General features: G+C 47.6%; 1 protein-coding gene across 1 annotated transcript in view; it reads left to right on the top strand.

Annotated features, from left to right (window-relative positions):
* Window positions 1–20030, top strand: part of Ino80 (chromatin-remodeling ATPase INO80) — a 243752-nt gene extending 223722 nt beyond the window's left edge. The window contains exon 32 of the mRNA XM_071679441.1: window positions 18482–20030. Coding sequence (XP_071535542.1) covers window positions 18482–18675 — 194 coding nt within the window. The 3' untranslated portion in view covers window positions 18676–20030. The remainder of the gene's footprint in view (window positions 1–18481) is intronic.
* Window positions 20031–21014: the final 984 nt, after the last annotated feature.

Here is a 21014-nt window from a genome sequence, read left to right as displayed (position 1 = left end):
TAGAATTCATGTGAACAGGATCGCCTCTGTTCTTATCGCTTCGTGGATTGTTGTTGTTGATATGACGAAGGAGCTGCAAGGGAAGCGTTTGTTTAGTTCACAGATCATTTCATGCATTTATGCATGATTCCTGAACCATATTTTGTTTACTGTTGGACTGGCGCCATACATGGGCAAGTGCTCTTTAGGGAAGGTGTGCGTGGGTTTGAAGGAGCGGAGGTCAGCACTTTGCCTGACGCGGAAGCTCCTGACCTGACCGTACTACCAAGACTTGTTCTTTGATGAGATGGAAGATGACACTAACAGAAGAAGAAAACTAAACACAAGTCAATTTCAGTAAGAGAGTATCAAAGGTGGAAAAAAAAAAAACCCTGCCATAAACACATTTATATATATATATTTTTTCACATGAAACGTTTAGAAATATTAATATCTTTAACGAGTTTGTCCTGAGAGGCGTAATGTGGATCACACCACATGTGTCCGGACGTTGCACTGGTGTGACAACGTCTGCGGAGTGCGTGGACTCCCCTCCGTTCCCCAACCCCGCCCCGTTCCCCCACCCCACCCCGCCTCAGGTTAATAACGACTAGTAAACACCTCGACAAATAAAGCAAATGGCGTGGGTGGGAGGGGGTTGAGGTGGGGGAAGAAGCAGAAGCAACTGTGGCGTTGCATGTGTGGGTCAGCTGGTGATGGTGAGAACAGTTTGGACCAGCTGGTAGCAATGAGAACGGTTTGGACCAGCTGGTAGCAGTGAGAACGGTGTGGACCAACTGGTGGCAGTGAGAACAGTTTGGACCAGCTGGTGGCAGTGAGAACAGTTTGGACCAGCTGGTGATGGTGAGAACAGTTTGGACCAGCTGGTGGCAGTGAGAACAGTTTGGACCAGCTGGTGGCAGTGAGAACAGTTTGGACCAGCTGGTGATGGTGAGAACAGTTTGGACCAGCTGGTGATGATGAGAACAGTTTGGACCAGCTGGTGATGGTGAGGAAAGTGTGGATCAGCTGGTGGTGGTGAGAACAGTTTGGACCAACTGGTCATGGCCAAAACAGTTTGGACCTGGTGGTAGCCAGTTGGTCCTGAAATTATTGTAGGTCAGGTGGTGGCACGGAAACCAGTGTGAGCCAATTGTTGATAATTAGAGCAGTGTATCCAGCTGATGGCATTGACAACAGTATGAACCAGCTGGCTGTGGTGGAGGTGGCCTGAGCCAGCTGTAGGGAGTTGACAGCATTGTGGCCTAGGTGGCAGTAGTAATTATGATAGCAGTGTGAACCAGATGGTGGTACTGTGGATCAGGACTGGTGGCAGTGACATCATTGTAAGCCATCTGATGGAGGGTAATGAAGAACAGTGCAGGCAGGCTTATGGTAGTGACAACAGTAGGGCCAGATTATAGTGACAACAGCTGTTTAATAATAATGATGATAATTATAATAATAATGATAATAATAATAATAATAATAATAATAATAATAATAATGATGGTGCTTTGCTGGTCTGCAAGACAGTATAGTAAGAGGCAGGTACACACCTGAGGTACAGGAGCAATCTGAACCACTTGTCTCTCGGTATCTCTTTCAATCTAAATTTGTTGAGATGAATTGCAACTTGTCGTGCAGCGTACAGTGTAATATATATATATATATATATATATATATATATATATATATATATATATATATATATATATATATATATATATATATATATAATCTCTTGGGAAGAAAGTGTATTAGCTTCTTTGGGTATTCGCATTCCTGGTGTGGGCGGACAGTGGCGGTCCTGGTGGTGTTCAGCGTCGTAGCGTTACTTGTGGTGGTGTGGGAAGTGCTGATGCTGGTGGTATGAGCAGAGGTGTTCATGTTCGTGCAGAGGGTAGCGGTAAGCAGTGTGTGGTGTCCTGTAGTAGCTGGTGGTGTTGCTAGTGATGTAGATGGCGACGTTGCCTGTTGTGGGTAAAGTTCGGTGGCATTTCTTCGTACTGATGTCGGAAATGGCGTTGGTGTTGACGTAGAAGCTGCGGCCTGAGGGGTTTGTGGTATTGGTGTGTATACTGGCGTAGGTACAGGTGCTGCGGGCACTGTTATCACTGATAATGTTATGGGTAGTGAAGCTGGTTTTGTGTCGTGGGTATTGGCGTCGTTAGCAGTGTTGTGGAAGTACATACCTGACGGTCTTAATGGCGGCGTTGTTGACACAGTGAGGGTGGAAGGTGTGGATCCTACAACGTTGAGCACAGCCGAGGGACCTGCTTTCCTGCTACCCACTAAACGTCTCTGGCCACTGCCAGGATCAGTATTATGAACAGTGTCACCTGCTCTGGAGGTCCCGAAGAGCCGCTCTCCGTCAACGCTACCTTGCTACGCAACATCCTTACGCTACCTAGTGTGTGTGTGTGTGTGTGTGTGTGTGTGTGTGTGTGTGTGTGTGCGTGTGTGTGTGTGTGTCAAGGGTCCAACCCCTCTGGCCCTTGCCCCAAGGCACTTCCGCCCAGCTAACCCCCAATGTAGCCAGCATCAGCGACTACGCCCACACATCACTGATCACCACACGCATCCCCGTCGACGACAGACTGACTCCCGGAGGGCAGTCACTGTCTTCCTATTTTTTTTTTTTTTTTATAATTCGTCCACTCTGATGTCCTTGTTCTTCCTGAGCGAGCACCAGCCCCCAGAACACGTCTGCTATTTCTGGGTATTTTCAGTCCTTCCCAGCGTCCCTTTGCCAGTACTTAGCGGCCTGACTGCCTGACGTTCCCAACTGTTATAGTTCCGAATTTTGGGTCTCCTTTTCGCCATATATACTTTACCCTTCCCTTCCTTGGAGTTCTCAGGTCTTCGTCATTGTCATCCGTTATTCCCATTTCATTCTTATAACTTTATGTCCATTCGTCCCTCTGTTCCCTTGGTCTGCCTCCCTCCCACCGAGTGGGAGCATCGTTTCTCTCTCTCTCTCTCTCTCTCTCTCTCTCTCTCTCTCTCTCTCTCTCTCTCTCTCTCTCTCTCTCTCTCGGATCTGGCACCTGTGGAGTCACGACATCCTGCTTTTCCTTGACAATAGTCATCGTTCTTTGGTTCCCGAGAGTGTCTTGCCTTCCTCCTCCCCCTGCGGATCTCCAAGTATCCTGTCGCATTTTCAGCGTTGTACTTTTACTTTGTCTCCTCCCACCTATGTCGCCCTTTTTGATCCCTCCCCCACACTAGCCCTATACTCCCCTCTCTGGCGTCCCATACCCGTGATGGCGTCCCCCTGAGGCGGGCGGGGCACACACCCTTCATTGCGCTAATTACACTGCAACGGCGGCTCCCTCAGCCTCCGGTCGCCAGCTTCATGCGACCCAGGCCTGTACTTCGCCTCGCCCTAAGGCTGTAAGTCCCCAGCCTTCGGCCGTGGCCGTCGTCTCCATTTTTTTTTCTTTTCTATCGATTCTCAGGATGAGCCAGGTCGGTCGTAATTAAAATGTGAGATACCATCGCACGTTGAGGGTTACCGATATATATTTTTTCTTAAATTTAATGTCTTGATGAAGACTAATGACCTGCCTCGGACAGCACCACAGTACAGTCAATTTCATAGTGCAGACCTTGTCTTACCTGACTACCATGATGGTCACGGTTGCCCGTCCCGATCGCAATGTAAGTTACTTTGTCAAATGAATCGTTTCCCGTAAGATCATTTGCCGCACCTGTGCTAGCCATTTAACCTTACTGACACATGTTCACTCGACATTAAAGATATATACATGTCATTAAACAGCTTAATTGTCGTAGCAGCGACTCGACGCGAGTGCCTTCCACATCAGTTCAGCTTCTGCCATTTGTCATTGGAGGTGACTGCCACACCAGTCGTTCGACCTGACTCTCACGCCAGTGATTCAACCTGGCTGATACGCCAGTCATTTGACCTAACTCACGCCAGTCGTTTGACCTGGCGGTCACACCAGTCATTTTACGTTTGGTGTGGAGTTTGTGAGAGGATGAACATATATGGGGATCCGCGTGATGTCACCAGCTCAAGGCCTGTGCCTCGGGGTGAGGGAGTTCCTGGAGACGTCAGTGGAAGTCGTTAGCATCCTCAAACCACGTCGCTGTCCTCAGCCGTGAACACCTGGACCATTTTGAGGTGTCCTTGGGCTACATATACCCTTGTATCTCAGTCACGTTCAACCTGATTGGTGTATGGTGCTTAACCCCTTGATCACGACGGTGCAATCGTTTGCGTTTATTACCATACCTTAAACTTAAAGGGCAGGTCCTGATGCTCCAAGTGTAGTATCGTCGCACATAAGAGGCTGATCATCAAATACAGACTTACCATGTGACGTGTTTATATCAGTCTGGCGGCTGTCAAAGACACCATCTAGTCCTCGACATCTGTTTGCAGTGGATGCATTAACATAAAGTACGCAGCTGCTAGAGTATATATATATATATATATATATATATATACGCACTTGTAGCAGCAGCAGCATATTATAGCATCACATCGCTCTGGCGATAGTTAACACGACCCTCCGCCACTTCCTCAGATTCCCAGCACTTAACGCCGTGCGGATGGTACTTTCAGAGATGCCTTTCTCCCGGAAACTTATCATGTTGTTCATGTTGACGTCCTAATGTTATCATGATGAACAAGAAATTAGTATTTAATAACCTGAGCTTCTTGGTGAGACGGCATCTTGGCGTAACGTCCGTTCCGTGGCTTGGTTGAGGGAGGAGGTGACGACTTAACTTGGGGTTCGCCGAGTGAGGAGGATTGCACGGGTGCCAGGGTCAGTGAAAGGATGCGAGGCCCAACGTACCGAGCGCAACAGCGACAGTTTAATTAATGCACGGGCGACAGCTTAATGAGTACACGGGCGTCAACTTGATAAGTGCATGTTTGCCAACTTAATGAGTGCAGAACCACCAATTTAGTAGGTGGGCGAGCAGTAACTTAGAAGATGAGCGCCAAATTGATGAGTCCACGTGAGCCAAATTAGTGAGTGCCCACTCAGAGTTGCGCGGCTGCTGGGGAGGAAGAGAGATGAGGCAGGAGAAGGGACAGGATGTGCCGGGAATTTTATTGTAGTATGGGCGTAGTAATCATCGGCGGATGTCCTTGTAGTGCCGTCGGCAGAAGGAGCGCCCCTTGCTCCCAGGCCAGTGTCCCAGTGACCAACTTGTGTCTCACAGGCGCTGGCTGCCTCTACCCACGCCACACTGACACCTTGACGTAGTTTGGTTATGATGTAGTCCTGTGCGAGCCGCGCGCTGGTGGGGCATCTACCGTGATCCGTATATACCGTCGGTGTCTGTCTTGCAAGCATGGCTCACTGGTCTTCGCCTCGTCCTGGGAGACATGCTTGCCAGTCGACCGGCAAACTCCGCTGTTGTTTGATGTTTACATCCACGTCATCTTAGATATGAGAGTGTTTTGCTTTATGGGTGACTGGGAGGGGCGAGAGATGAGGGCGCCCAGCTGTGGCAGCTTTACATCAGACGGGATCGTTACACATTAGTCGCCTTAAGCTTACTCTTGTGACTGTCCTCATCACTCAACCCTCTTTGCGTAACTCTATATACACTCGTCTGTGGAGTGCCTGAGATGTGGGTTAGTATATTGTGATTGAAATCCTTCCCTTTCCGGACACACAATGACACTTTTGTTGATCATAATATTGTCAGATATTCACTTGCATAACTTATTTTTTGCAATGATATTTGCTCTTGCAAGCACAGAGGATGATAGAACCAGAAAGCTCGTATGTAGGAATGAATTGTTCCGTAAAGGAATTGTAGATGTTTTGTCGAGAAAAAAGAAGACAGCATTACCCTCTTAAGTCCAAATCCGAATTAGATACAGTAGGAATTAGTATGGTAGAGGTGTGTGTGTGTGTTCAAAAGTTTACCTGCTGCGGGTTTGTGTTCATCATGCGTGAGGTGCATGCCGTCACTGACGGGAGTCGAAGGTTACCAGAACGCTGATAATTACGTTGACGCAACGCTATGCGGAGAGTATTTCCCCTTACCACCTCCTCCTCCTCCTCCCACCACATCAGCAACACTGTCAACTTGTGAATGACGGAATTGTCAAATTCATTTTCGTTGTTGTATCAAATTTCTTTGTTTGCCTGTGGTTCGCAATACACGTCATACGTTTTATCCTTGTCTCTGGAGTCCCCTGGCGATCTGGTTACATCCTGTCTGGTGTGTCTTCACTGGTCCCCGAGGCAACACACACGAACCCCCCACACATAAACCTGTACGTGGTAGTTATGGACTCTGATACATGTAGATAATGTGACCGTGGTCTGTGGCAGGTGAGGGTGCTAGGTGCCATCAGACATACTGTGTGTGTGTGTGTGTGTTAAGTACTTCTTTTGTACCTGTACGTAATTTCCTGTTTGTACAGTCCAGGGGGAAGAGTTGTACACTCGTGGAGCTCCTTTTCGTGAATGCGTCGTCACCTGTGCTCTCCTGCTCCCTTATTCATGAAGTAATTATACACCTAAGGTTGTGGGCCTCTAATTTACACGCGGTTGTTTCATCATATTTTCCATACCACTTAATTACTAATGTACATAGCTGGTTTCGTATGCTGTATGATGATTATTCATTCGTGAATCACTGTGATATTTAACCGAATAACCAAATAACCTTCCTTTCCGTTCGTTAGGATATCAAAAGAAAAAAAAAGAAAAGAGGGTAACATTACCTTGTCCGCATCACAAGATATATATAATTTTTTCACGTTGGTTGATATTGTGGTTCTTAGGGAGTTCCCAAGTTTTTCGACAATTTTTATCCCGTGTCTTTCATTGTTGTGTTGGCAGAACTGTCATTCCCTCCACCAGACCCCGCCCTACTTTTTTTTTCCTCCTCTCTCTCTGTGTTCTGTCATTATTACCCTAAATATCCTGTACCGATTTTGTTTCTCCCCTGGGTGTGTGTGTGTGTGTGTGTGTGTGTGTGCGTGTGTCTTTGATCTAGTACGAGTCCTGCCTCCTCTCCCTCACGTCCACAGTCGTTAGTGTCGTCGACCACGAGACGTACATAACCCAGCGCAGCAGTACATTAGTGGCGGTGATTGAGAATGCCTCCTATGCCATCCTACACGTCCTGAGGGCGGGAGAGTGTGGTGGTCCAGATGGAGACGTCCTACACGTCCTGAGGGCGGTAGAGTGAGTGTGGTGGTCCAGGTGGTGGTGCCACCGTGTTCACACCTCCCTCATCACTACCGCCGCCGCCGCCGCCGCCGCCTCTTCCTCCTCCATTGTCTTCCCTCTGTCCCTCCTCCTCTTCCTCGTCTGGGTAGCCTGGGATTTGGAGAGTTACGGCTGTGTGCTCCCAAGTCCTCGCTACCTGGCGTTGCTGTGTTGGTTGGCGCTTGACCTACTCTTCTGCCTGGTTTACGCTGCTGGAAGGGCAAGACCTGTTGGCAGGCATCTCTGATGATAACCTAATTTATCCGCATGTTGCCACAGTCCTCATGCCAGCATAGCCCCTGCAGTAGAACTGTTCGGACTCGACTGAAGGAGGGTGTCCAGTTCCTCCCATAATTCACACAGTGACGGTCTGATGAGGTTCCTTGTATTTGCCGACGATAGACCCCGACATTGCTGTCTCTGATGGTACTCTGGTTTTCAAAGGTTTTCATCAGATAATGTCCACCTCGTCTGTCTTTCTTGTATAGGATATTTTTTTTTATTTCTCTACACATTTTGGCATCACACTATTCATGTTTTCCATGTATGTCGTATCTGTTTTAGTTGATACAATCTGAATGTCTTAACCTCCGTACAAGTTGCTTGAATCTTCTCTTTAGTGGATCAAGTTTTTGTTTCAGATCTCCTTGGGTCTGAGCGGATACCAAACACGACGGCGTTGGAGACACTTAGACATTAATAGTTTTCAAAACTTTTAGTTTGCTTTACTATTTCTGTGTGTTCTGCCAGTGTTGTATAATGTGGATTCTGTAAATGGCGTCGTAGATGATAAAAACTGCGAGGAAGATTGTCCAGCGGTGTTTATGATGACGTAGGCTGGTAATAGGAAAAGAATAAAGGTGCAACATGGATACGGGCTGGCGCTTTGGGTTGGTCAGCGACGAGTGATCCGTTCTCAGTGACGTGACACAGTGCGGATACGTCCGATGGAATGTCCTGGGTAGCAAGAGTGTGTGTGAGGGGAACACTTGTATCTGCAGGGGTCGAGTGAGACCTGACGAACTTCCTAATTTATTTGCCTCATTACTTGGAGGAAGTTTCCCTGTGGTGATGAATGGCACTAAGTGTTTCCCGCTTTCTTTCCGTGCTCGTTGTTGCTCCCTGTTGTTGTACATAACAGTGGTGCTCTTACGTCATCAGGTGCTGTGTACGTCACCCGTGATGTGTACGCAGGACGTGCTGTACGTCACTCGTGTTCTGTACGTCGTCCGGTGCTGTGTACATGACGATATGCAGTTACAGTCCAGGGCCATGCAAGCCGCGGATTGCAATTAGCTCAACTGCTGCCAGTATATAAGTTTATATATAAAGAAAATAGATAATGATTATAAAGAGAAGTAAAAGAAGTAAAGATCATTCTATTGCCGTGAAATTGGCAATGATGGTGTGTACTGTCCGTGCTGGAATCACTCCGATGTGACAAAGCTTGACTTCGTTTTTTATTTACTACTGCGTGCAAGAAAATTGTGCTCGACCTCGAAATTCATGAAGATAGGAATGTTGGGCCTCAGGTGAAGGGAAGGTGGACAAGCTGAATGAAGCTGGCAGTGCTGGGGAAGTGGTTGAAGACCGGGGTTTTAGTAGACCCACACCCTCAGGCCGCACACCTCACACACCCCCTCTCTTCTCCCTCATCCTCAGTTCTTAAACGGTACCGTTGCTCCCGTTATCATGGTACCTCGTCGTAAACGGTATCGTTTCTCCCATTACGTTGGCATCTCAAACGGTACGGTTACTCCCGCTACCATGGTACCGGGAACCGGTACCATGGTACCGGGAACCGGTACAAGAACGTGTCGGTAAAGTTTGAAGATTCGTCGCCTGTTTTCCATAACAGGTGAAATACAACAGCAGCAAGGTGGATAGCGTTCTGTTATTAGTTCCGTCTCCGGCTGCCGCACATGCAAATCGCTACTCTACTGTTCCAAAAACTCTCGTCGTCTAATGTTGTCATTAGCTGAAAAATGACAGGGGTTACTTTAATGGGTCAAGTTCTCGATAAAACTGTGGTGACATTCAAGAGCGCAGCAGAATGGGTGTAATAGCAGATGGCACGGTTACGGGCGTTTATGAATGTATATCTCTAGGCTGAGAAACGTGTTATTAAACACCTGAACCAGGCCAGGGAGAGGGGTAGGGCGGCCTCCGTGATGCAGGTGTACTGAGACGATGCTTCTTAACTGCCATGGTCAGGTGGGTTTCCCCTCCTGAGGGAGAGTTTTACCGTGTATCAGAACACCAGTAGATACCTTCAGATAGATAGAGACAGGTAGAGAACGGTTACACTGAATCTTTTTAAAAGCTCCAGAAATGTGCATTTGCTCTCATTTGAAGGTGACCGATGCATAGCCTCATTTTCTAAAATATTCGTAGGGCTGATCAGTCAAGAGATGACCAAGTCATAACCACGGTGGAGCCTCAGGGCAGAATTCTATTGCTCCATGCACTAGGGAGGCACAGGAACCCAGTGAGGCTACAGCTTGGCCTTGCTGGAGGGGACTCCGGAGGATTCCACCTGTGGCCGACGTGATGGTAGCAGAGGTGTGAATGACATGAGTCATGCCGGTGGCTTTATGAATTGCCTGTAATGGATAGTAGTGTTGTAAGTGAATGGACCAGTGTTAGCCGAGTTTATGCTAGTCGTTATGACAAAAGAGTTGTAAATTGATGGAGTGATAACAACAGTTGTAAATGAATAGAATGTTCCCACTAGAGTAGTGTGTGTATGAATCGAGTGAGGATACTAGAGATGGAAATGAGTTGTAAGAATGAGTGGAGTAACAATAGCAGAGCTGTAAATAAATGCCGGGTGTTTTCGAGCTTATATTCTCATTGTTTCTTAAGAAGAGGAGGGCTCTGGGAGAGCACAGATGGCAGTGGACAGTGTTAGTGTCAGCGTCTGAGCTGAGGGATCCACAGGCACGAACAATTGCCTTTTTTTCCTACCCCTTACTCATCCTCTCCTTGCATCACCATCATCTTAGGATGTCACGGGACATCTTCACAGTTGTGAGTCGGGCCATATGAGACCTCCATGGGGAGTAGTGAAGGACACTGCTGCGAACTGGCTCAAAAGACTCGTAGGAAAGCCTTTTCGACTACTTACTCACACTTTAGGTAAGCCCACTTCTAACACATCGACCCAGTTTAGATAACTAGTTGACCCCTCATCACACAAGGAACCGGATGACTCTCTGAGCTGGCCTGGTCAGAGATGTACACACCGTAACTTTTGAAACACCAAAAATGGCTCTTAAAGAAAAGTACCTTTGGGAACATATGGCTTAGCAGGGTGGAAATATGATTGATCACGAACGTACGGCTCAGCGTTGAGAAATTTTGGGCTTGCTGTATGAAAATTTCGCCCAGCGTGGTGAAAATACGGCTTATTTTATGCAAAGTACGGCTGAGCGTGGTGGAAACATGGTGTTATTACCGAGCGACGGGTGGACATGTGAACGTGCAACCTAATCTGCCATCAGTTCATGACAGTGAAAATTTTTATGATATGGCCTTGTTAGTTCTTGTTCCTCCTCATTATCCTTCCCCGCCTGTCTGCTCCTCCTCCCGTCTCTTTCTGTGAATTCAACACCATCATCCCAACACTACCACAACGTCGCCACCACCACCACACTACTCCTCTCCTTCTGTCCTACTGCTACTTGTAAGTTGTTTTACTTCGCATAACCCGTCGAACGCGCCTCTACGACTCTTGGGTATAATGGCCCGACCTCTGACCTTACTCGTAAAGGTCAGACCATCACACCCAAGGGTCGTACAGTCGTGCACTCGGATCGTACCGAAGTGCTCAAGGGGTTACGTAACATTGCATGGCAACGGGTCTTCTCCCGTCCATCTGACGTGTAGGCCCGTCTGTCTGTCTCCACCTGCCTCACGTGTCCTCAGCCCCGCCCCAGGTCGTAGCGGGTAGCGTAAGGAGTCACGTATATATGTATTTTTTTTCCTTTTTGTTCAGGATGTGAGACCTTGTAGTTTTTGCCTGTATTCCTTGCCATTGTTTGTATTGTGTCCGAGTGTGTTTTGGTGAGGTGGCTGTGGTAGGCGGGGTGCAGTGGTGATGTGATGGGAGGGCCTCCGGAGGGTAGGGGTTGGGTGTAGGTAAGTAAGTAGGGTGTGAGGAGGTTGGGAGTGAGGTTGGGGTGTGGAAGAGGGGAGCGCTCCTTCCCCGCTGCCACAGTGACGTCTTCCACCACTTGTGTAACACGCCCCTCCATGCCCTGTACTACATGCTACTCGAGGTCTTCTTTCCGTTTCCTTCCGTTACCGTTATGACCTGCATTATGATGCTCTGTCTCACTCTGGTAACGCTACCGTCACGGGCTTTCTCCAAACTTAACCCGCAGTGTGGGGACGTGCGCTATCACGTGCAACACTGACGACACAGCGCAGCCTGCATCCCAAGACGTTGCGCCACAGCATCCTGCATCCCAAGAATGGGTAGTGCAGCAGTGTCAGGCGGGGCGTCATTCCTAGCGGTGAGGGTGTGGGCGTGAATGGTGTGGCCTTGAAGCTGGGGTGAGGGTGGGAGGTGACCAGGTGAGGTCCCCCGCGCCTCATGACACCGCTGGCACGAGGGGACTACTTGCTCTTTTGACCCTGCGCCTCCCTCTCCCACTCTCCTTACCTTCCCTCCCTTGAAATCTCTATCCCCCACCCATCCCTTTTCTGTAGAAGTAGTACCATTAAAGGACGTGTTGGTGTGACGTGGTAAGAGATGGAACACTGAAGTGAACAGTCAGATGATGCTTGAGGTAATGTTTGGCTGCCTGTGTTGGAGGATGTGTTGCCGTCACGTCAGTGGGAGGTGGGTGGACATCCAGCTGTTGCTTGGGGCAGTATTTGGCTGCCCGTGTTTACTGTGGGTGTCGCCCTGACGTCACTGGCACCGCCCACCTTCTGCAAACATGGCAGCGGAAGTGGCAGCCACGCGACGCCGGAACCTCCTCCAGCCTCCCTTTCCCTCCTTACTCTCACCTGACGCTGCATTCTTCTTCCTTACTCTTTCTCAACACTGCTCTCTCCTCCCATGTTCTTCCTTCCATTCACACAGCAGAAGTTTCCCTCTCCTCACTTACCTGTTTATCCCTGTCGTCATTTATTCCACTAAAGCCACTTGTTCCTTCTGACTCTTTCATTAATCTTACCCGACACAGATCTCTCCTCTCTCCCTCGCAACGTCCTACATTCAGACCTTTTTTTTCCCTTCTAATTTTTTAAAAGATTTTGAATCTTCCCTTTTGAATAAGGAATTATAGACGGCTCATGTAACTTGTATTACACCTGGCACTGTCATTCGTAGATATAATCGACTGATCCATTTAGTACCCGGACTCACGGAAGCTACGTACGTAGTGGGAGGTGTAGAACCGTGATAGGTGCAGGAGACAGGGAAGCAGTTACGGCAAGGGTACCAGTGATACACCTTCTGCCGATGTATCAGGAGTACTGAGCTTGTGCCACGTCCCGGAGGGTGAATAGGTATGATTAGAGTAAAGCAACATGTGGCAGGGACTCGGTAGTGGTGCGTTCACGTAGTTTGGGTGTGCGGGTTTGACACGTGTATAGGTACGATAAGTGTACCTGAATTCATTTAGGCCGTAGCAAAAGCCCAGGTGTAGGGGTTACAGAGAAGTGCTGAATGAACAGGTGTTCAAGGGTTGATAAGTGTGTTAAGTACCCATGTGTAAAGTGTTGGTTATAAACAGGTGTGACATGCACAGTTACAATAAACACAGGTGCGTGACAGATGCATCGTTTCCTGGATCATCTTGGTGCGGGGAAACGCTTTTGTATACCTTTCACCGTTGGATGGGTGTGTGGGAACTTCTTCCCTTCCCAGCCGTGGGCTGAGCTGCAAGGCACACGATGACACACCACCACCTTAGTCTGGGAAGGCAAGTGCAGGGTAGGGTGAACCAGTAGAAGGACGAGGATTGAATTTCCTGGTGTGGTGGAATCTAGAGGTGAGGCTGGCCAGTCTTCTGGGACTTGGGAAGTGAAAAAACGTTAACCATTAGAGGGAGGGAAGGGTTAACCTGTTTGCTCAGGTGTTGGTGAATGATAACAGTTGATTGGGGTTTCGACCGGGTAATGTTAATTAATACCTAAACAGTAAAATCATCCGAGGTAGAGGCATAGCTGGAGAGATTAACCAGTGCAGATTGAAAGAATCTGGAAGGCTGTATGGTTAGGCGACCCTAATGTGGACGGTTGTGTATGTGGCGGACATGGGGAAAGGTGGAACAGTGTTTACTTCACGAAAGGTGAAGCATAAACGATTGGACGGATCTCCTGTAAGATGAAGTAGTTGTAGGGGTTTTAAATAGACTGGCTCGAGAATGTTGTACAATGACTCAATATGAAGAGTTTATAGCAAGAGGGCTCAGTTTGGAGAGGCGCATGGCCACACATGGAACAGTTTGAAGGGGTAATGGGTCACATGGAGTTGTTCACAGTCTTATCGTCACATTACATAGGGTGGAGGTTTATGACCTAATCATTTGCTGGAGGAAGGAGGTGTAACCGCATTAAACATGTTTGAGGAGCGTATGGTCAACACAGCAGCTTGCAAGTTGTGGTGTACAGGTTCACCTCAAGTTTGGAGGGTACTTGTATATTAAGAATGCGCTGTGTGTTCAAACTGGTTCTGACGGTAACATTGAATGTGTATTTTTTTTTCTTTTGGGTAATCTATAAGACGAGCAGCATCTTAATTCCAATATGGCCAAGTCATGCGGTGGTGTCCAGTTATAAATATTCTGGTCGTGCTGAGTCAGCCGTGAGGGGTCGTCTCCCAGAGTCAAGTCCCCCAGGGACAACAGGTCATGTTAATTCCGGTTGTGCAGCTTCAGGTCACTCGAAGTTGGAACTCCTAGGAGATCTGGTCATGGATCCCGAGCGTTGGAAATTGGGTCATGTGGGACCAGGTCTTGTGGAATGGGACATATAGGAATTTGGTGACCTGGAATCAGGTTTAATTGTTATCCAGAAGTCAGTTCATGTAGTGTAGTAAGAGCCATACAGAAGTGTGGTGTCACTCGGGTAATGTCAAGTCAGGTCATGAAATTAATGAATTCATGCAAACCGGATCGCAACAGGGTTATCACCGAGTCAAGTTGGGGTCAGGTCGAGTGTAAGAGAGGTGATGTGGGTTCGGATCATGCCCGAGTCAAATCATGCGGGTTCGGGGTATGTACAGAGGTCATGTCACGAGTTATCAAATGAAACAAGTCAGGTCACACCGGGTTAAATCACGTGGGGTCAGGTCATACAGAGGTCGCGCTCCCACCGTTGCGACTTCCTCTGTGCCAGGCAAGCCGGCCGGCTCAGGAAGTGCAATGAACTGTGCAACCCGCCACACCACGACCACACGGTGATGGCCTGGGAGTGGCAGAGAGGGAGAGGAGAGGAGAAGGAGGAGAGAGAGGAGAGGGGGGGGGGGGAGGGTTGAAAGAAAATGGGTTGTAAGGACAGTGTAATACATCAAGAGGCAGACTGGAATCACTGGTCACGGTGGATCGAAAACAAGAGAAAGGGGGTGAGATCCAGAGGAGGAAAAAATGACCGATTAGAAAAGGAAAATGGAGGATGAATGGGATGCAACTAGAATGAAATTTCAACGCGATTTATTTTTCTTTTTTTTTTTGTAACTGCAAATAGTAGGTAAGAGTCTTAAAAGATACAGTAGGTGATAACCGTTTCAGTTCAGTGGTCGGGCAGAGATAAAAAGTAAGGCACCTTTAGCTACCGAAACACATGACCAGTTGCCTCGCGTCGGATGAGTAGCTCCCTAACTAACCCCGGACAAGAAAGTTCCTCCTCCACGACTCGCTGTGATAAACGTTCCGAAGCAAAGCTCCCGAGAATGACGGGTCAAGATGTAGCTACGAGACGAGACTCGGAAGTGGTGGTGCGAGACGAAGCAACAGAGTCGAAGCCGCGAGGCGGTTTGACCTCACTGGAGATGACAGATGGCTATCGGTCGTTGGCCATACATCTACAACGGGCCCGTTTCCCTACCCACGGTGTTGTCTGTTTTATCATGCCTCCTGTACATCTCTGTAGTTTACAGTAGCGCTACGTTACGTAGGAGTTAGTGAAGGTAAGCACGCTTCTCCAGTGTATTGGATCCTACAAGTCCGGTACAATTATTTTTTCTTCGTGAAGCAGATACGTAGTGCAACCTTCAGCTGATCATATGGACTGGTTCAGATGGTCGATCCACGCAAACTGAATTCTTAACGAGCGTGTTTTTGACGAGTGTCATGCTTCGGTAACTACGAGACAGAGAAGGATGTCAGGAGAGTGATGGACAAGGAAATGTATTGAATTAATGGAGGTGAGTATTATGTGTATAACAGCGACTTCGTTCTGACTCTCATCCTCCGATTGGTTTCATTTGATGTTCAAGTCATCGTTTTCAGGGATAAAGGACTTGTATAGCAGGTCCTTATACTCTGGGGCACCATAGCAGGGTCCTGTAGCAGTTTTCGTGTATTCATACACCGATGAATTATTTAGAAGTTTCTTATGCGTCAACAACTTAGGTCATTTAGTAGCGTATGTCCTCACATTCCAGGCCTCCAGCAGCAACATCTCATAGCATTGTTGGTATTGTTGCAATGGTCTCTTTTAGTGTCCTCTTTTAATAGCATTATATGACAGCCTCTATATGGTGTAGCCTAGGGCCTCGTCTACAACACCCTCAATCAGTGTGTGCGGAGAGGTATAAAACCCTCATCTGCTATTCTGTAGCAGTGCTACAAATTTGTCCTCGTAGTGCACTGATCACTGCTGCACTAACTTGTAGTGCTTTTGTAATGGCTGTATAGAAGGTTGACGCCCAGGATAATGCAGGGTTTGTGCCGCTATGTGGGACGTCTGTTGTAGCCTCCTTTCGTGCTTGTTTGTGTCTTTGTAGAGCTTAATGTCTACTGAAACTTACTGAAACAATCTTAATGTCCTCGAAGTGCAAGACCAATGCATATGGCATCCTTCAGCAGCGTCCTAGCGAGCCGAATCGTAGGCATGGCATCCTGTTGCCGTTTGTGCACCTTGCATTACAGTTCACCTTTTGTTGAAGTATCCTTTACAAATATGGTGTCCCAATATCAGTAAAGGACCTATGAGGCACTGATGGTATCCTTTTAGTTCAAGTTACATCATCCTGTATTAATGGTTCTGTCCTGAAAGGGGCGCACCATCGAAGGGTATCCATATTGTCCTGCATCACCCGGATGTGTTGTCAGAGGATGTCTTTTGTGTTCGTCTGCGTCTGTATCGACGATTTCTCTTCGTGGAATGAATATCAGGAGGACATTATGTACTGAACTCTTAAGAACTATTGTCCAGCACATTCATCCTTTAATGATCAAGCAGCACATTCATTTTGTGGGTTAATATGCTGGCCAGAGTGGCTTGTTAAATTATACAGTTGTGATTAGTGTCTCTTAGTGGCTGATGTAATGATCAAGCCAGAGAAGCAGGCTTGTGTGAGTGTGCATAGTCAAACACACTCAGATACCATCAGGAGGGGAGAGATTGACCTTGGAAGCCAGAGGACACTAGAGACTGAGGGTTTAAACTCGTATCCTAAGGTGGTCACTGTTGTGTTGCACTTTCGTATCCAGAAGAAATGTATTTTTTCACGTTTTCGGACATTGTTAGTTGCAGTTATCATTCGCATTTTATTTCGACAGTCGGAGGCCAAGCATTCCCGTGAGCCTATTTTCTTGGAGATTATATTGTCCAAGTGCAAGTTAGTTCCAGTATGGTTTCGGGGCAACTTTCCCGAGGGTTTTAGGGGGAGTGAAGTCACCTGTGATGGTTTTATGTTATGAGTTAGCTAAGGTGACCTCAGGCGTGTTTGTTAGAGGCTGGTCTTATGCAAAACTTCCTACATGGCTTACTTAACATCACACTTCCTGCGCCTCTCTCCACCCGGCTCAGAAAGTTGCAGTAACCAGCATTCGCGTTGCACTCTTAAATATCTGACTTGATGGCCGAGACAGTGGTGGTGGCAGGAGACAGCCAGGGCTCCAGGGGAGACGCACCTGTAATTATACCTGGCTGACCCCTGCAGGAGGTAGGTCACAAAGGGCGAGGAGAGGGCAGGGACGGCTGAGGGAGAGGGAGGGAGTGACGATGACAAGAAAGGTGAAGATGAGGAGACATGATCCACCCCTGGGCTCGTCATTTCCTCCTCCTAGCATCACTCATGTGGTAAAAGTGACTGTTGCTAGGGATGCCATCCGGGAGGGGAAATTGTCATGTGTGCGCGCTCAGCTAAACCCAACGTCCGGTTTTCAGCAGCATAGTAAAGTGCCTCGCTGACAGTACGAGTAGGAAGGAATACAACCTAAAGGATCCCGCTGTATGGTCGGAAAGGCACAGACAACTTTCCTAAGGTTTTGTTCTGTTTGTATCTCCGACTATCGTATTTTCAGCTGCTTTTCTGCATTTTAGTTTGGTCGTTGTTCTGCTGTAACACCAGTAGAAATAAAATCTTTATGACATGAAACTTTAAAGTCGCGGTATTGATTAGACCTTTAACTCTGAATAAGATTCTGGGATACAGATGTTGTTTTGGGACCATTAAAATTTGTAGTTTATCTTTGAAATGATCAAGGTCAGGAAGTTCTTAATTTATACGGTATGCGTGCGAGGATTCCGAATGCTGTTTGGAGTTTTCTTAAGCGAAGGTGTGCATGTTGCTTCGTCATCAGTGTTTCCGTCCGTCAGTAAAATCGACCCAGTGACTTCCTATTTTTCCCCAGTACCGCAGGCAATAAGCCTGATTTTCGTTTTATGTACTTCTGAGAATGTGGTTTCTAGCAAAAGCTTTTGTGACGTTCAGGTGTCTTCTGGTTTTCATGTGGAAATCTATGGTAGAGCGTGTTGTATAGGGGGACCCACGCTGTAGGGTGGAGTATTGGCAGTGGTCAGGGAATGTGTAGCATCCGTGTTTATGTGGTTATGATGTGGTGCTGATATGAATGGAGAAGAGGAATGTAGGGGAAAGAGTTAAGGTGTCAGGACAGTGATGCTGGTGTTATGGTCATTGTGAGTCGGTGCGAGCAGGGACAAAGACATGGTAGGCGGTATATATTTTTTTTTAGAACGATCACTTTTACATTTCTGTGCTGCAGGTTTTCCTATTTCTCGACCGTTGAATTGTGTAACTATGACCTAAACATTTTACTTTCGCCTACGTAACGAATAACGACTCGTGTTCTTCATCTTTACAGGTGGTAGTAGCAGCTCGGGCGGCACTACTGGTACTCCCGTGAAGCGTGGTCGTGGACGACCGCGTCTACTGCCGTTGGGACCAGGTCATCAAGGGACCCGCACCCCGCCTGCCTTGCCCCTCGCCCTTGGCACCGCCCTCAACACGCCCAAACCCGACGAAAACGCCCAGAAACCCTTCGGGTTCTACACGTGAGGACCACAGCTATTAAGCTAGCGGCCGCTGGCTTGTCGCCCGTCACACGCCTTCCTCGCCTTGTCTGCATTTACTGGCTCCTGTGTAGCCCAGCTTAGTTCTGTCACTTGGGGACCAAGGTTTGCGTTTCATCATTATCATTAGTCTGGGTGAGTTCACGAGTTCACTTTACACGCGTGAGGTTCATCCATTACGAGTCTTGGCTACAGATTAGCTAATACACTCGCAAGTTGTGTTCGTTATAAATGCAGACCCTGCACTCTGAAGATGAATGTTTGTCAAGACGGTAATACTTTTGTACTTCCTTTTTTGAAACTTTTGTCAAGGACTCGCCAATAGGCGCTGCATACAGTGTAGTAGAGAATGACTTCGTAACCCAAGTTACACATGATGACGGAGGCACAATGTAGGTGGGTGGTGGCGCAGGTTCGTCCTCACGGAATGTCTTTCCCGCTGGCGGCAGTCTCTTGTTAATCACGAGGTGATGGTTGTCTGGAGTTTATTATAATTTATCCTAACATAACGTTGGCCTCCAAATGGTGCGATCCTTATCTTGCTCAATTACGTTACTGGCGCCCTTTGTCTCCAAGGACGAGTTATTTGGCTCTGTTGGGTCGCCGCAGCGTCCCACACAGAGTGGATGTGGAGTCAAACTGCGCATCGCCTCATTATACGTGCCACCAGTTTCTTGATGAAGTTCGGAAACTTTAAAATATTTTCTTTGATGACCCTGGGTCTCCTTATCTATCTTCCATATGGATCTCAGTGTAGTATGTTTATCACTAGATGTTACTGAGGTATCTGGATGCATCGTTGTGAACGCTGCGCCGTAGACAGTACATTGGGGATTTCAACGTAGCGGTAGATAGTGACCCGAGTAGGCCAGGCCGGTGCTGGGGGCCAAGTGCATTGCAAGGTTCAGATGTTGGTATTCCTGGGTGCAGGAGTGTCATTATTCAGCAGAAGTGCTTGCAACCTGAAGGATAAGTAGGCAATTATATTACAGCTCCTCTGACTTGCAGTAAGGAATTGGGTTTAAACTTTTAACTGGTGTAGGAGGACTACTAGTGTTAGTGATTGAAGTTTATATATCGAGGTGAAACAAAGGAATCTGGAGCGGTTTGGGGGAAATAATGTTGATAATTTTTCATCTTTAAATGAAATGATGTAGATGTATAAAAAGAAGACCTTTTTAGTGGTTCTCTAGCGAGACGATTTCCGTATTTATTTTGCTGAACAGATGCATTTTTACCTGGTGCCCTATGTCTGTTTTTTGTATTCTGGTGTGTAGAGAAATATAATTTTTCCACACATTTTATGTAAGATTACAACAATGAATAAATTGTTAGACATCAGCTGTTTGTTACCTTGGTGAACATTATGTACACAGTATTGCGGTAAGTATTCTGTTTACGACCGCGTTTAGGAATGAAGTTTGGTGGACAGTTTACAAGAGTACGGCCGTGAATCTCCACGCGGATACCCCAAGAGATCATTTTCAAGATTAACATCCGTATTTGGATCAAGCTCGAGGCTCAAACGATGTCTCCCAAGTTGGGAATCAAAGCCATGGAAATGTCTGCTCCTTAGCAACTGCTACCACCAGCTGTGTACAGGTATATGTCTCTCTCTAACCCCCAGGTGTATTAGCTCACCCCTCACCCCAAAAATGTATCCTTTTATACACTCACGTCTGATACATCAAATGCATAACTTTGCCCCGTATAACTAGCTTTGAGCACTAACTTTGAGCACCCTGTGTACCTGGAGACTGTTTTGATCGGCACTTTGATTTTACTACTTGTGGCGCTCACTCAAGTTCTGTCTTACCGGCCACCGAGACACCAGTTTTACCAGTATGCCTGGTGGGTGAAGAGGAAGTGTTGTTCCTGACTGGTTGAGTGTGAGTGGAATACTCGATCACACAATACTAGTGCTCTACTGGATGTGTGTTTGCCTTACTTACACCGGATGTTCTACACTCAGAACTAGAAGGATCCTCAAGGAGTGAGGGAGGTACGGTAATGAGTGGGAGGTGAGGCAACGTATGAGTTAGGTAATGAGTGCAGGAGGTGAGGTAAAGATAGGTAAAGAGGGTTGATGAAGTAACGAGATGAGGTATCAAGTGTGGAGGGTCAGCAGACTACGAGTGCAGGTGATGAGGTAACTAGTGCGGGAGGTCAAGTTTCGAATGTCGGAGGTCATGTAAAGTGGGAGGTGAGGCAGGAAGGCCGGACCGGTGGCGTCGACACGAACGGCAGTACTGCGGCCGTGTGGTGGCTGAGGCCCCAGGCGTGGCTCCGGGGCCACCCTGAGGCTCAGGGCAAAGGAAGGGAGGC

The sequence above is a fragment of the Panulirus ornatus genome, chromosome 29, assembly GCF_036320965.1.
Source record: "Panulirus ornatus isolate Po-2019 chromosome 29, ASM3632096v1, whole genome shotgun sequence".
In the NCBI taxonomy this organism is placed as follows: domain Eukaryota; kingdom Metazoa; phylum Arthropoda; class Malacostraca; order Decapoda; family Palinuridae; genus Panulirus; species Panulirus ornatus.
The sequence above is the reverse complement of the archived record's forward strand: the minus strand, read 5'-3'. Positions and strand labels throughout refer to the sequence as shown.